The sequence below is a fragment of the Tenrec ecaudatus genome, unplaced genomic scaffold (genome assembly GCF_050624435.1).
Source record: "Tenrec ecaudatus isolate mTenEca1 unplaced genomic scaffold, mTenEca1.hap1 Scaffold_2802, whole genome shotgun sequence".
Taxonomy (NCBI): domain Eukaryota; kingdom Metazoa; phylum Chordata; class Mammalia; order Afrosoricida; family Tenrecidae; genus Tenrec; species Tenrec ecaudatus.
In genome coordinates, this window is record NW_027458969.1 from 20,552 (window position 1) to 33,759 (window position 13,208).

The 13,208-nt window shown below is 43.4% G+C and overlaps 1 protein-coding gene across 1 annotated transcript; it reads left to right on the plus strand.

Annotated features, from left to right (window-relative positions):
- Window positions 1-11,816: 11,816 nt before the first annotated feature.
- Window positions 11,817-12,335, plus strand: LOC142436449 (translationally-controlled tumor protein-like). The gene has a single exon (XM_075540095.1). It carries the CDS (start codon window positions 11,817-11,819, stop codon window positions 12,333-12,335), a length of 519 nt encoding a protein of 172 aa, XP_075396210.1.
- Window positions 12,336-13,208: the final 873 nt, after the last annotated feature.

Sequence of the window (13,208 nt, forward strand, 5' to 3'; positions counted from 1 at the left end):
TTATGTTATATTTTTCTGTGACATCATTTATTATATTATTTATAATATCTTTATTAACTTATTAAGGGTTTTCATTTCAGTTCAGTTCATATATGTATTTTATGGTTTGTGTTTCAATTTAAAAGGTAGATTTATAAGAATAAACTTATTATTCCTTCCAGTTGTATTTTCCCTTCTTTTGTAGTGTAAGGTCGTCCCAACAGCAAATTTCTGTTAAACCAATGTCTGAGATCACCAGCAAAAGCAAAGCTTACACACAGACATTGGATGCAGCAGCAGTTTGCTCACACAGGGAAGAACAGAGCCGGCTCATCATCAGGAGTGGGCACCGTCCCCACAACCAGCGGTTTCACTCTGGGACCTGGGCAGGGATGGTGGTTTGCACACATCAATTCTTTGTGCTGCAGTTGAGGAACTGTACTCTCTTCATCAGAGCAGGTCTTCTCTCAGCACCCATTAAGGGCAACCAGCGATATCTTGCAGTTCTTCTCTGGCACCTTGCAGGGAAGAGTTGGAAGCAACATGTGAGGAAGATCATGGCTGGTCGTCTATCGGCATCTAGCAAGGCAGATCAGAGCAGGTCTTCTGTCAGCATCGTGCAAGGCTGATGGAAGCATCTTGAAAGGAAGATCAGGGCAGGTCTTCTCGCTGCACCTGTTAATGGCAACAAGGGATATCTTGCAAGGCACACAAGAGCAGTTCTTCTCTGGTAACTTGCAGGGAAGAGCTGGAGCAACTTGCGAGCAATATCATGACTGGTCATCTATTGGTATCTTGCAAGGCAGATCAGGGAAGATCATAGTAGGCCTTCTTTGAGCACCGTTAAGATATATGAAAGACATCTTGAAAGACAGCTTAGAGCAGGTTCTCCCGGCATCTTGCAAGGAAGATTAGCGGCCTGTTACTAGGATCACCATAGTAGGTCTTCTCTCACCATCATGTATGGCGGAGTGAAAGCATCATTCAAGGAAGATGTGGCCAGGTCTTCTCCCAGCATCTCGAAAGAGAGTTCACAGGAAGTTCCCCGAGCATCTTGCAAGGAAGATTAGCGACGTCTTATTAGGAGCACCATATTAGATCTTCTGTCACCATCTTGCATGGCAGATCGACTGGATTTTTCAAGGAAGATCTGGGCAGGTTTTCCTCCATCATCTTGATAGATAGATCAGCAATTTTGCAAGGCAGATCAGAGCAGGTCTTCTATCAGCATTTTGCAGGGAAGATCAGTGGCGTTTTCAAGGAAGGGTACATCACAGTGATCCCATCTCACAAGTAAGATCCTATCATCTCTGAGTTAGGGAGTGGTACGGGGAATAATTTTCAGAGAGGGTACTGTGCGTAATAGCTTTGCAGGTCATCTCATGCAGCAGCTGCTTCTAGGTCTATATTATTGGCATGTTGTGCCTACCACCGGATTATGCTCTGTCTTTTGCACCACCTGAGTTTCTGTGTATGCCTGCTGGTTAGGGCCCTGCATGGTCATCAGTCATCTGTCTTACTCAGGTTTACACAACACACACACACTCACACAGGAGTTAACATTTAGACTTGCACAGCAAGAAAATCACAAGTGTCTTTAAATAACATTCTTCAATGTAAAAATCTGATTATAAAATTAATAATGAAAGAAAATCCTGAAACGTGAGAAATGAAACAAGGCCCAGAATTATTGCAGCCTAGGAGGAGGTGAATTTGTTAGCCATTGAGTAGCCTGAGGTGGTTGACAGCCAGTGCAGCTCTTATGAGCAGCTCCAATTTGAGAAACATTTGTAAATTGGCACATCAGAAGGTTCCACAGTGTTTGCCTGACCTAGGCCACTGGTTGACTCACTTCCAAGGTGTTTGGTAAATCCTACGCTACACAGAGACTCTTGTATGATGTGCTAGCACACGCACACACTCACACACACACAGACTCACAGCAGTCATCATTTGCGCACACCCAACAAGAACATCTGTCAGTATCTTTAAAATACATTATTCTATATATAAACCCAATGTTAAAATTTAACAGTTACAAAAATCAGATAACGGATTTCAGCAATGAAAGATGGACTCATACTATCCCGCAATAAGATGAGTTGAAGTTTTTAACCAGAGAGGAGCCAAGTCTGGTCGACCGCATGCCGACCTCCTTATGAGCAGGGTGAGTTTGACAAACATGCGTATATAAGCACATGAGAAGTCACCCCAGTATTTGCCTGGCCTAGACCACTGGTGACAGACTGTCGGGGTGTTTGGTAAAACCCATGCTACGCAAGCAGCCGTATATGATGTGCAAGCACACACAGACACACACACACACACACTCAGGGCCACCCAAACATGTCTCTCTAAGGGTGTAGCATTCTGCGTATGCCAGGGTCTTGATGTACAATTATCAAATATAGATAAAAGTTCCATTTTTCCTACAAATCTTTTGAAGCAAACACAAGATGAGAAAAAAGTGTTGTGAACCCTATGCCTACCTATCCAAATTTTTCCAGAGAGGAGGAGGAAGAATTATTTCACCCACATATGCGACTCCTGATGGCTGAACTGTGTTCAGACCTTTTGAAGGCAGAGAGGGATGTGCATATATGGACGTCTCCGTCAGGTTTCCCTCAGCATCTTACAAGGATGATCAGTAGTCACATCCAAGGGAGATCAGACTAGATATGCCATCTTGCCAAGCAGATCAGTGATGTCTTGCAAGGTTGATTGGCACAGGTCTTCTATCAGCATCTTCTATGGAGACTCTGCAATATCTTGGTAGGTAGATTAGACCAGGTCTCCTCCCAGCATCTTGCAAGGAATATCTGGCACATCTTGGCAAGAAAGACGAGAGAAGCTCTCCTATCAGCATCTTCCAAGGAAGATCAGCAGCATTTTGCAAGGAAGACCAGAGCAGGTCTTCTATATGGCAAACATGATGATCCACATGTGCAAGGAAGATCCGAGCACGTCTTCCATCACCATCTTGCAAGGCAGATCACGTCGTCCATCACCATCTTGCAAGGCAGACCTGTTGCAAGAAGATCGCAACAGGTCCTATCTCGGCACGATTTAAGGAAGACGGGGGATATTTTGCGTGGAATATCACACCACGTCATCTATCAGCGTGTTCCAAGGAAGATCGGCGACATCTTGCAGGGCAGGTCAGAACAGGTCTTCTGTCAGCGTCTTGCAAGGCAGATCAAAAAAAATCTTGCCAGAAAGATCAGGGCGGGTCTTCCCTCAGCACCTCGAAAGGAAGGCCAGGGGTTACTTGCAAGGAAGATCAGAGCAGATCTTGTATCAGCATCTTGCAAGGAAGATCAGCAATATCTTGCATGGCAGATCAGAAGGCCAGGCACATCTTGCAAGGAAGATCAGAAAGATGTTGCATGACAGATCAGAAGCCCAGGCATATCTTGCAAGGAAGATCAGAGCAAGTGTTGTATCCGCCTCTTGGTAAGAAGATCGGTAAAATCTGGCGTGGCAGATCAGAGCAGGTCTTCTGTCAGCATCTTGCAAGACAGGTCAACAAAATCTTGCCAGAGAGATCAGAGCGGGTTTTCCCTCAGCATCTCTAAAGGAAGTCCAGGAATAACTTGCATGGAAGATCAGAGCAGGTCTTGTCTCAGCACCTGTTAAGGGCGGCCAGAGATATCTTGCCAGGCAGTTCACAGCAGTTTTTCATGGGCAACCTGCAGGGAAGAGCTGCAGCAACTTGGGAGGAATATCATGTCTGGTCTTCTATCAGCATCTTGCAGGGCAGATCAGGGAAGATCAGAGTAGGCCTTCTACAAGCACCCTTAAGAAATATGAAGGTCATCTTGAAAGACAATTCAGAGCAGCTTCTTCCGGCATCTTGCAAGGGAGATCATGGCAAGTCTTCTATCAGTATCTTGCAAGGCAGATCAGGGAAGATCAGAGTAGGACTTCTTTCAGCACCATTAAGAAATATGAAAGACATCTCGAAAGAGAGTTCAGAGGAAGTTCTCCCAGCATCTTGCAAGGAAGATTAGCGACCTCTTACTAGGAACACCATATTAGGTCTTTTGTCACTATCCTGCATGGCAGATCGACGGCATCTTTCAAGGAAGATCTGGGCAGGTCTTCTCCCAGCATCTTGTTAGATAGATCAGCAGTTTTGCAAGGCAGATCAGAGCAGGTCTTCTATCAGCATTTTGCAGGGAAGATCAGTGGCGTTTTCAAGGAAGGGCACATCAGATTGATCCCATCTCACAAGGAAGATCCTATCATCTGTGGGTTAGGGAGTGGTGCTGCAAACATTTTCCAGAAAGGGTACTGTGTGAAGTAGCTTTGCAGGTCATCTCATGCAGCAGCTGGTTCTAGGACTGTATTATCAGCACGTTGTGCCTACCATCAGATTTGGCTTTGTTTTTTGTTGTGTTTTTTTTTACCACCTGTATTTCTATGTCTGCCTGTCGGTACGGCCCTGCCTGGTCGTCAGTCATCTGTCTCACTCAGGATTACAGCATACAATCACACACACACACACACACACACACCAGTTAACATTTGGAATTTCACGGCAAGATAATCGGCCAATTTCTTTAAATAACATTCTTCAACATAAAAATCTGATTTTATAATTAATAATTAAAGAAAATCCTGAGACATGTGAGATATGAAACCGACCCAGAATTATTGCACAGCAGGAGGAGGTGAATTTGTTAGCCATTGAGTCGCCTGAGTTGTTTGACAGCCTGCACTGCTCCTAGGAGCAGCACCAATTTGATAAAGACATGTAAATTGGCATATCAGAAGGTACCACAGTGTTTGCCTGACCTAGACTGACTTCCAAGGTGTTTGGTAAATCCTACGCTACCCAAAGACTCTTTTGTGATGTGCAATCCCATGCACACACTCACACACATACACACGCACAGGAGTCAACATTGCGTACATCCAACAGGAACATCCAGCAGGATCTTTAAAAAACATTATTCTGCATATAAACCCGATGTTAAAATTAATAATTAAAAAATCATGAAACTTTTGAACAATGAAAGAGCACCCATAATATTCCGCAGTAAGAAGAGGTGAACTTTTTCACCAGAGAGGAGCCAGAGCAGGTCGACAGCATGCAGAACTCCTTATGAGCAGGGTGAGTTTGACAAACATATGTAAATAAGCACATGAGAGTGTACCACATTGGTTGCATGACCTACACCACTGGTTGACAGACTCTTGAGGTGTTTGCTAAAACCCATGCTACGCAAACAACCCTGTATGATGTGCAAGCATACACACACATTAAGGGCCCCCCCACACATGTCTCTCTAAGGGCGTAGCATTCTGCTTATGCCAGGGTCTTGTTGTGCAATATTGAAATATTGATAAAAGTCCTATTTTTCCCACAAACCTTTTGAAGCAAACCGAAAAGAGTAAAAGGAGAAGTGAACCCTATCCATACATACCCAAAATTTTCCAGAGAGTAGGAGCGATAATTTTTCACCCACCCGTAGGCCTTCTGAAGCCTGAACTGGGCTCAGACACGTTGAAGAAGGAGATGCATGCGCACTTGGGAACATCTCCCTCAGGTTGCCCTCAGCATCTTACAAGGATGATCAGTAGCCACATCCAAGGGAGATCAGAGCAGGTCTGCTATCTTGCCACGCATATCATTGATGTCTTGCAAGGTTGATTAGTGCAGGTCTTCTATCAGCATCTTCTATGGAGAAACTGCAATATCTTGGTAGGTAGATTAGACCAGGTCTCCTCCCAGCATCTTGCAAGGAATATCAGTCACATTTGGCCAGGAAGACCAGGGAAGCTCTCCTATCAGCATTTTCCAAGGAAGATCAGCAGCATTTTGCAAGCAAGGTCAGCACAGGTCTTCTATATGGCAAACATGATGATCCACATCTGCAAGGAAGATCCGAGCACGTCTTCCATCACCTTCTTGCAAGGCAGATCAGAAGCGTGTTGCAAGAAGATTGGAACAAGTCTTATCTCAGCACGATTTAAGGAAGACGAGGGATATTTTGCATGGACTATCAAACCAGGTTATCTCTCAGCATCTTCCAATGAAGATCGGCGACATCTTGCAAGGCAAGTCAGAGCAGGTCTTCTGTCAGCATCTTACAAGGCAGATCAGCAAAATCTTGCCAGAAAGATCAGAGCGGGTCTTTCCTCAGCACAACTAAAGCAAGATTATGGATTCCTTGCGAGGAAGATCAGAGCAGGTCTTGTATCAGCATCTTGCAAGGAAAATCAGCAATATCTTGCATCGCAAATCAGAAGGCCAGGCACATCTTGCAAGGAAGTTCAGCAAAATGATGCATGAAAAATCAGAATCCCAGGCATATCTTGCAAGGAAGGTCCAAGCAAGTATTGCATCAGCATCTTGGTAAGAAATCTGCAAAATGTTGCATGGCAGATATTACTAGGTTTTCTATCAGCATCTAGCAAAGCAGATATGAAGCATCCTGAAAGGAAGATCAGAGCAGGTCTTCTCTCAGCACCTGTTAAGGAAGACCAGGGATATCTTCCAAGGAAGATCAGCACAAACTTGCAAGGCAGAACAGAGCAGGTTGGTTCTGGCAACTTGCAGGGAACAGCTGCAACATTTTGCACGGTAAATCATGGCAGATCTTCTATCAGCATCTTGCAAGGCAGATCAGGGAATATCAGAATGGGCCGTCTCTCATCATCATTAAGAGATATCAGCGACATCTTGAAAAAGTGATCACAGTAGGTTCTTCCAGCATTTTGCAAAGAAGATTAGCGACCTGTTATGGAACACCATAGTAGGTCTTTTTTTACCATCTTGAGTGCCAGATTGATGACGTATTTCAAGCCAGATCTGGGCAGGTCTTCTCCCACCATCTTGATAGATAGATCTGCAAAATTTTGCAAGGCAGATCAGAGCATGTCTTCTATCAGAATTTTGCAGGGAAATCAGTGGCGTTTTCAGGGAAGGGCACATCAGATTGATCCCACTCACAAAATAGATCCTCCCCTCTGTGCATTGGGAGTCGTGCTGGGAACAATTTTCTGGAAGAGTACTGCGCGAAAAAGCTTTCCAGGTCATCTCATGCAGCAGCTGCTTCTAGGTCTATATTATTGGCATGTTGTGCCTACCACCGGATTATGCTGTTTTTTCTTTGGACCATCTGAGTTTGTGTGTCTGCCTGTCAGTTATGCCCTGCCTGGCCATGACTCCTCTGTCTAACTCAGGTTTAGACCAGACACACATACACACACACCCACACACCCACACGGGTCAACATTTGGACTTGCACGACACGTTAATTGGCCAGTATTTTTAAATAACATTCTTCAAAATAAAAATCTGATTTTAAAAATAATTTTAAAATTAATGATCTTTCAACAAAGATCAGAGCGGGTCTCCTCACAGCATTTTCCAAGGAATATCTTCCACATCTTTGTAAGAATGACCAGAGCAGGTCTTCTAATAGCTTCTTTGAAGAAGATCAGCAGCATCTTGCACGAAATATCATTGCAGGTCTTCTATATTGCAAAGCAGATCAGCGACATCTTGGCAAGGAAGACCAGAGCAGGTCTTCTATCAGCACCCTTTAAGGAAGACCAGCGATATCTTGTAAGGAAGATCATTGCAGGTCTCAATCAATTTCTTGCAAGGAAGTTCAGCAAAATCTTGCAAGGTAGAGCAGAACAGGTCTCCTCTCACAATTTGCAAGGAAGACCAGCAACATCTTGCCAGGAAGATCAGAGCAGTCCTCTATCAGCATCTTCCAAAAAAGATCCGTGAAGCTCAGACCAGGTCTTCTATCAGCACCTTTTAAAAAGAGTATCAGCGACATATTGTAAGACAGATAAGAGAATGTTTTCCCACCATCTTGCAAGGAAACTTAATAACATCTTGCAAGAAATACTTTTGTCAGGTCTTCTGTCACCATCTTACAAGTCAGATAATCGATATCTTTCAAGGAAGATCTGGGCAGGTTTCCCCCCTGCATCTTGTAATTAAGATCAACATCTTGCAAGGCAGATCAGAGCAGGTCTCTGTCAGCATTTTGCAAGGAAGACAATGGCCTATAAAGAATTGGGTATTTGAAGACCAAATTAACAATTTGAATGATTACATCAAAGACTTTATAGCAGTGTGTAGTATAAACACTTTCTTAGTATAACCAATTCATTAAGCTAGAGTGACATGATAACTGCAGCATTTCATTTCAACATTACAATTTTGAGGATGTCCACGGATTTTCCAGTATTTCCTCCATTTTCATATAGGCTAACTATGAGTCAGTGCTGAGGGTATGTAGGATTCTGGACCAATTCCATATCTCTTAACAACATGAACAGCCTAAAACACCTTGTCAATAACAGACATTTTATGATTCATAAATAGAATTCATGAATTATATAAAAAATTATTCTCACCACCAGAATGCAAATCTTCCTACACAATTCTTAGTATGTTAGACGCCTCTATTCTAATGTGAAAATACTATGACGGTCTCTTATTTAGCTCTATGTTATCTCCCTGGGCTTGTAGTTGAACCACACTTATGTCACACCTTGTAGTCATCTCAGCAACACCAACAACAGCATTCTAAAAGAAATGCCTTTTCCTTAAATGTCAGAGAATTTTACTAGAAAGTGAAACAAAACAAATACAAATGCAAACCCAAGAAGCTTAAAAGGAAGAATTTACCATAATTTTAAAAATTCTTTAAATCCTCCAAAATAAATACAACACAAGGGGTCAATTTCCCTCTTGAATAAATGTGAAATTAAACTTGGAACCCCCAATAACACAAAGAGTTACAATGTTTAGCAGCTAACTGAGAAGATGGTTCCTTTCTCCTCAGAGACACTTTAACAGATAGATCTGGTGACTGACTTTTGAAAAAAAATAACCTTTGAAAACACTATGAGGCACAATTCTCAGACAAACATGGGCCACTGTAAACTAAACACAACCAAATATCAAATGTTCTTGAACAGCTCTGGAAACTTAGAATATGAAGACTGTCTTTAACAAGCAAAAGATGTCCTGTGAGTTTGTCACTAGAACAACCAGGGGCAGCGAGATGAAGAGCCAGGACTCCACCATGACTTTCACTGTCTCCCTCTATCTCCAGGCAACAGCTGCCATGAACAACAGTGGGAAAATTCTATGGACAGCCGCTCCAGAGGGGCAATGGATGAAGCCTCATGTTGCAACATAACTCTGGATGGGAAGCTCCAAGATGCTGAGTGGGTCCCTGTGCTCATTCTGACGAATCTTCTCCAAAAGGAATCCTGACCCATGAAGGGTAAGCTGCATCTGGTCAGACCTTAGGGAAGGCCAAGTGGGTGGGTGACCTCCATTCTCTGAAATCTTCGCCCCCGCACCTTTAGTCACTGACTGTTATTGAATCAGTGCTTCCCCATGAGTGTCAGAGACTGTGCCCTTTACTAAAGAAGCAAGCCTCACTTTTAATCCCATCCCGCCACCATTACACCGTGTCAGAAATGTTTAGGAAAAAATTCTAGTCACACTACTCACCTTTTCAATTCACAGTTGTAGAGGCTTTCAAGGCTCAGATATCATTCTGGACCACTCTCTTGACTCAAGTAGGTGAGTACCAGAGGAATCCAAGATGGGAACGTGGGACGGTAGGCTGCTTCCTCCCAGGCTATGCAGAAGGATGAATCCAAGTTATGTAGGAAATATGGCAAGATGCTGTCGCAAGTCTGGAGATGCACAAGTATGGTGAGGCCCTGGACCTGGCCAAATCTGCACAGCGTACAGAGAGAATCCACTTACATTTATACTGGGGGAAACCACACCCACCAGGATAGCACCTCCCACTTCTGGCTGCTGACAGAAAATCTCTTCATGGATGTGATGGCATTACTTGTCACCTAGGCTGACATTATCGTAATCGTTAACCTTCTGAGAATCCTGGCCAAGCAAGCCGATAAAGAACCTAACCCATTACAAAAAACAGACTGTTCCATAAACCCAAGTGATTTCAATAACATTGAAGAACGTGAAAGGGAAGAGGGATGGGCAATACCCTTCCAAAAATGGCATCCAACCAGATGTGTTCAGTGTTGAGCTCTGAAGAAGAGTCCAGCACATTTTCTTAGTTTTTAAGTGTCTTTTGAAGGAATCATCACTAATTGGGGGGTTTTCCGTTTAATGTGTATTTTCTTATAAATTAGGTGGGTAGAATTCTGTGGCTTATGTTACGTAGCCTATCAGCCATAGGTTAAGCCTCTCTTATTCTGTTGCTTCTGGGGCAAGTTCCTTGTCTGCTTGGACTATCTGTGGGATTAACTTGCTTTAGATAGCACTGTGTATGTGTATGTGTGCTTCAACATTACCTTGGATCTAGGAGGTTCACTGTGTAGGGACTGCTGGTCCACAGAAGAACTCTGATCCAGGTCTCCTTTCTTGCTGTAGTCAGGTCCTACATCTCTCTTTTCAATTCTCTATAATGCTTTCAGAGATGAAAGGCTGTGCTGCTATACCACAGGATAATCCCTTTACCTTTATCCCAGAAAGCTTATGAAGGGAGTAAAGGATTTACCAAACAGCCTGAATCCCTTTACCATGGAATGTCTTCACACATGATACCATCACAACTGATCCATCAGAGTTTCACTTTATATCATCAACATAAAATAAATCAAGCCCAGTAACACTGTGTCCATTCCCCCTCATAGCCAATCATTGGACAGACTAGAATTGCTCCCTAGTTCCCTCAATGCTGTCCATAATAGGATCCCCAAACTACTGGCCCTATTGCATGTCCTACTATCAGGAAAACAGAAAAATCACCCACATCCCTGCAGGCAACTGAAAATGTTTTCATTATATACCATAATCCAGAATAAGAGTAAAAATATTCTCACTGCCATTGCATCAGAGCAGACTAATAACTATTTAGGACAAGGTAGAACTGCCCCTGTGAGTTTTTATGACTGTAATTCTTTCTGGGATTAGAAAAACCACATATTTCTCCTATAAAGTACACGTGGACCATTCCATTTCCACTCAAGAGGAAGTATCAGGTACTTTGATAAAAACTAAAATATGTCTTTATGGGAGCAAACTTCTCACCTTTCTCAATTGGAAACTTGGTGAGTTTGAAGCCACCATCTCTTGATTAATAGACCCACTGAGCATACTACTCGACCAGACTCTAAAACTGACATCATTACGTAATTACTACACTACAAAGAATTATGACCCCAGAAAGTTGATACAGATAATGAACCTCTGCATATAATTAAGATATTTAAACACAATGAGGGCCCCGAATAGGTACTGAGCTTTAAAAGAGATAGAGAGTGAGCAGTACATACCAATCTGTTTGCCCTGTTTATATTGAATACAGCAAGTAAATCCATATCTTCAAAATTCAATATAGATTACACCCAGTTCACCCCAAAAGTAGACTTGTATGCTTTCTGTTACACATGCTCATTATGAAAGAAATAAATACAACACTTGTAAGGCTTTCACAAACAGAAAGTCATTCTCTTCCCATAGGGGTGGGTAGAAAGTTACATTTTATGTGACTGGACCAATACATAGCATAATGAGAATTTTAGAACATATTGGGATTGTCAATGATTACATCTTGCTTGCATGCACAATAAGTGCCCATGGAAGCAGAAGTCAAGAGATCAAGTGAACCATGACAGTAGATAAATCTGCTTCAAAAGACATCTTGAAAGTGTTGAAAAGCACCCCGCCCCTTCTGCCAGATGCCCCTCCCCTTGCGCCGGCCGCCCCACCCCCAGCGCCAACTGTAACTTTCGCTCCCTTCAGCGCTGTCCTCTTGGAGCTCCGAGCTGCCCGAAGCCAGCGCAGCCACCGCCCTCTCGCCACCGTCATGATCATCTACCGGGACCTCATCAGCCGAGATGAGCTGTTCTCTGACGTGTACAAGATCTGGGAGATCACGGGCGGGCTGTGTCTGGAAGTGGAGGGTACCATGGTCCGCAGGGCCCAAGGCCACATCTATGACGCGCTCATCGGCGGCAACGCGTCCGCCGAAGGCCCCGAGGGCGACGGGCCCGAGCACAAGGTGGTCACCGACGTGGACATCGTCATGAACCATCACTTGCAGGAGACCAGCTTCACCAAGGAGGCCTACAAGAGGTACATCAAGGACTACATGAAATCCCTCAAAGGCAAGCTGGAGGAGCGGAAGCCGGAACGCATGAAGCCCTTTATGACCGGGGCTGCCGAGCAGATCAAGCACATCCTCGCCAATTTCAAGAAGTACCAGTTCTTTCAGGGCGAGAACACGATTCCCGACGGCATGGTGGCCCTGCTGGACTACCGCGAGGGCGGCGGGACCCCGTACATGATCTTCTTCAAGGACAGCTTAGAGATGGAGAAGTGCTGACAGTGGGCAACGCACGACCGACCGCCCGACCGCCCCTCCTCCTAGCTGTCTGCGGTCCGCCCACACGACACCAGGACCGAGACAAACGGAACTGATGCCATCATGAGCTCTGCGTCGACTTGTGACCTTGACTTGGAGCGGTGACCTTGATTTTTTGGAGCAGAGGCTTTTTTTTAAAGAAAAAAACACACAAAATGTCGTGTAGGTTGTCTAAAAATAAAATGCATTTAAACAAAACTAAAATAAAGAGTTGGAAATGCAACAAAAAAAAAGTGTTGAAAAGCAAAGATGTTACCTTGAGGATTTTAAAGTATGCCTGCAGAAGCCTTGGAATTTTCTGATTCTTTCTTTTTCCTCAAACCATTTTGAGAACTAATCCAGATATCACATCATTCAATAGTTGTATCTTGTCATGCAAATGACTATCAGTTTCAAACATTTTCTTTTGGCTTATATTTCTTTTTTGTTTGTTTGTTTTTGCTTAAATTTCTTGATAGCAACTCCTCATTATCTCCCACCAGGAACCCTTAATGTAGCTATAGTTTCTATAGAGTCACCCACACTGGGTTCTACATACCAAATATGTATAGAAAGATCCATAACAGACTCAGAAGGCTGCCAACAATAACAACAACAGTAAAGAAATAAACTCAATTTGGAAACCAAAACCAGAAAGTATTAAAAAACAAGATTAAGGTGAAAGTGTATCAATAGGGAGATCAAATAACAAGTTTTTAACTTTCAAGTCAGATTTTTTATTTCAATCTGCTATAATCATCTCTCTAATACTCTGTCTGATAACCAGGTTATTCCCATCCCTTATTTATGGTCAGAGAGAAATCACCAGAAGCTTATTCCTTGTGTAGAACCCGC

What these genes read in the sequence shown, in the direction of transcription:
- LOC142436449 (XM_075540095.1), top strand. Translation starts at nt 11,817, where the DNA reads ATGATCATCTACCGGGACCTCATCAGCCGAGATGAGCTGTTCTCTGAC.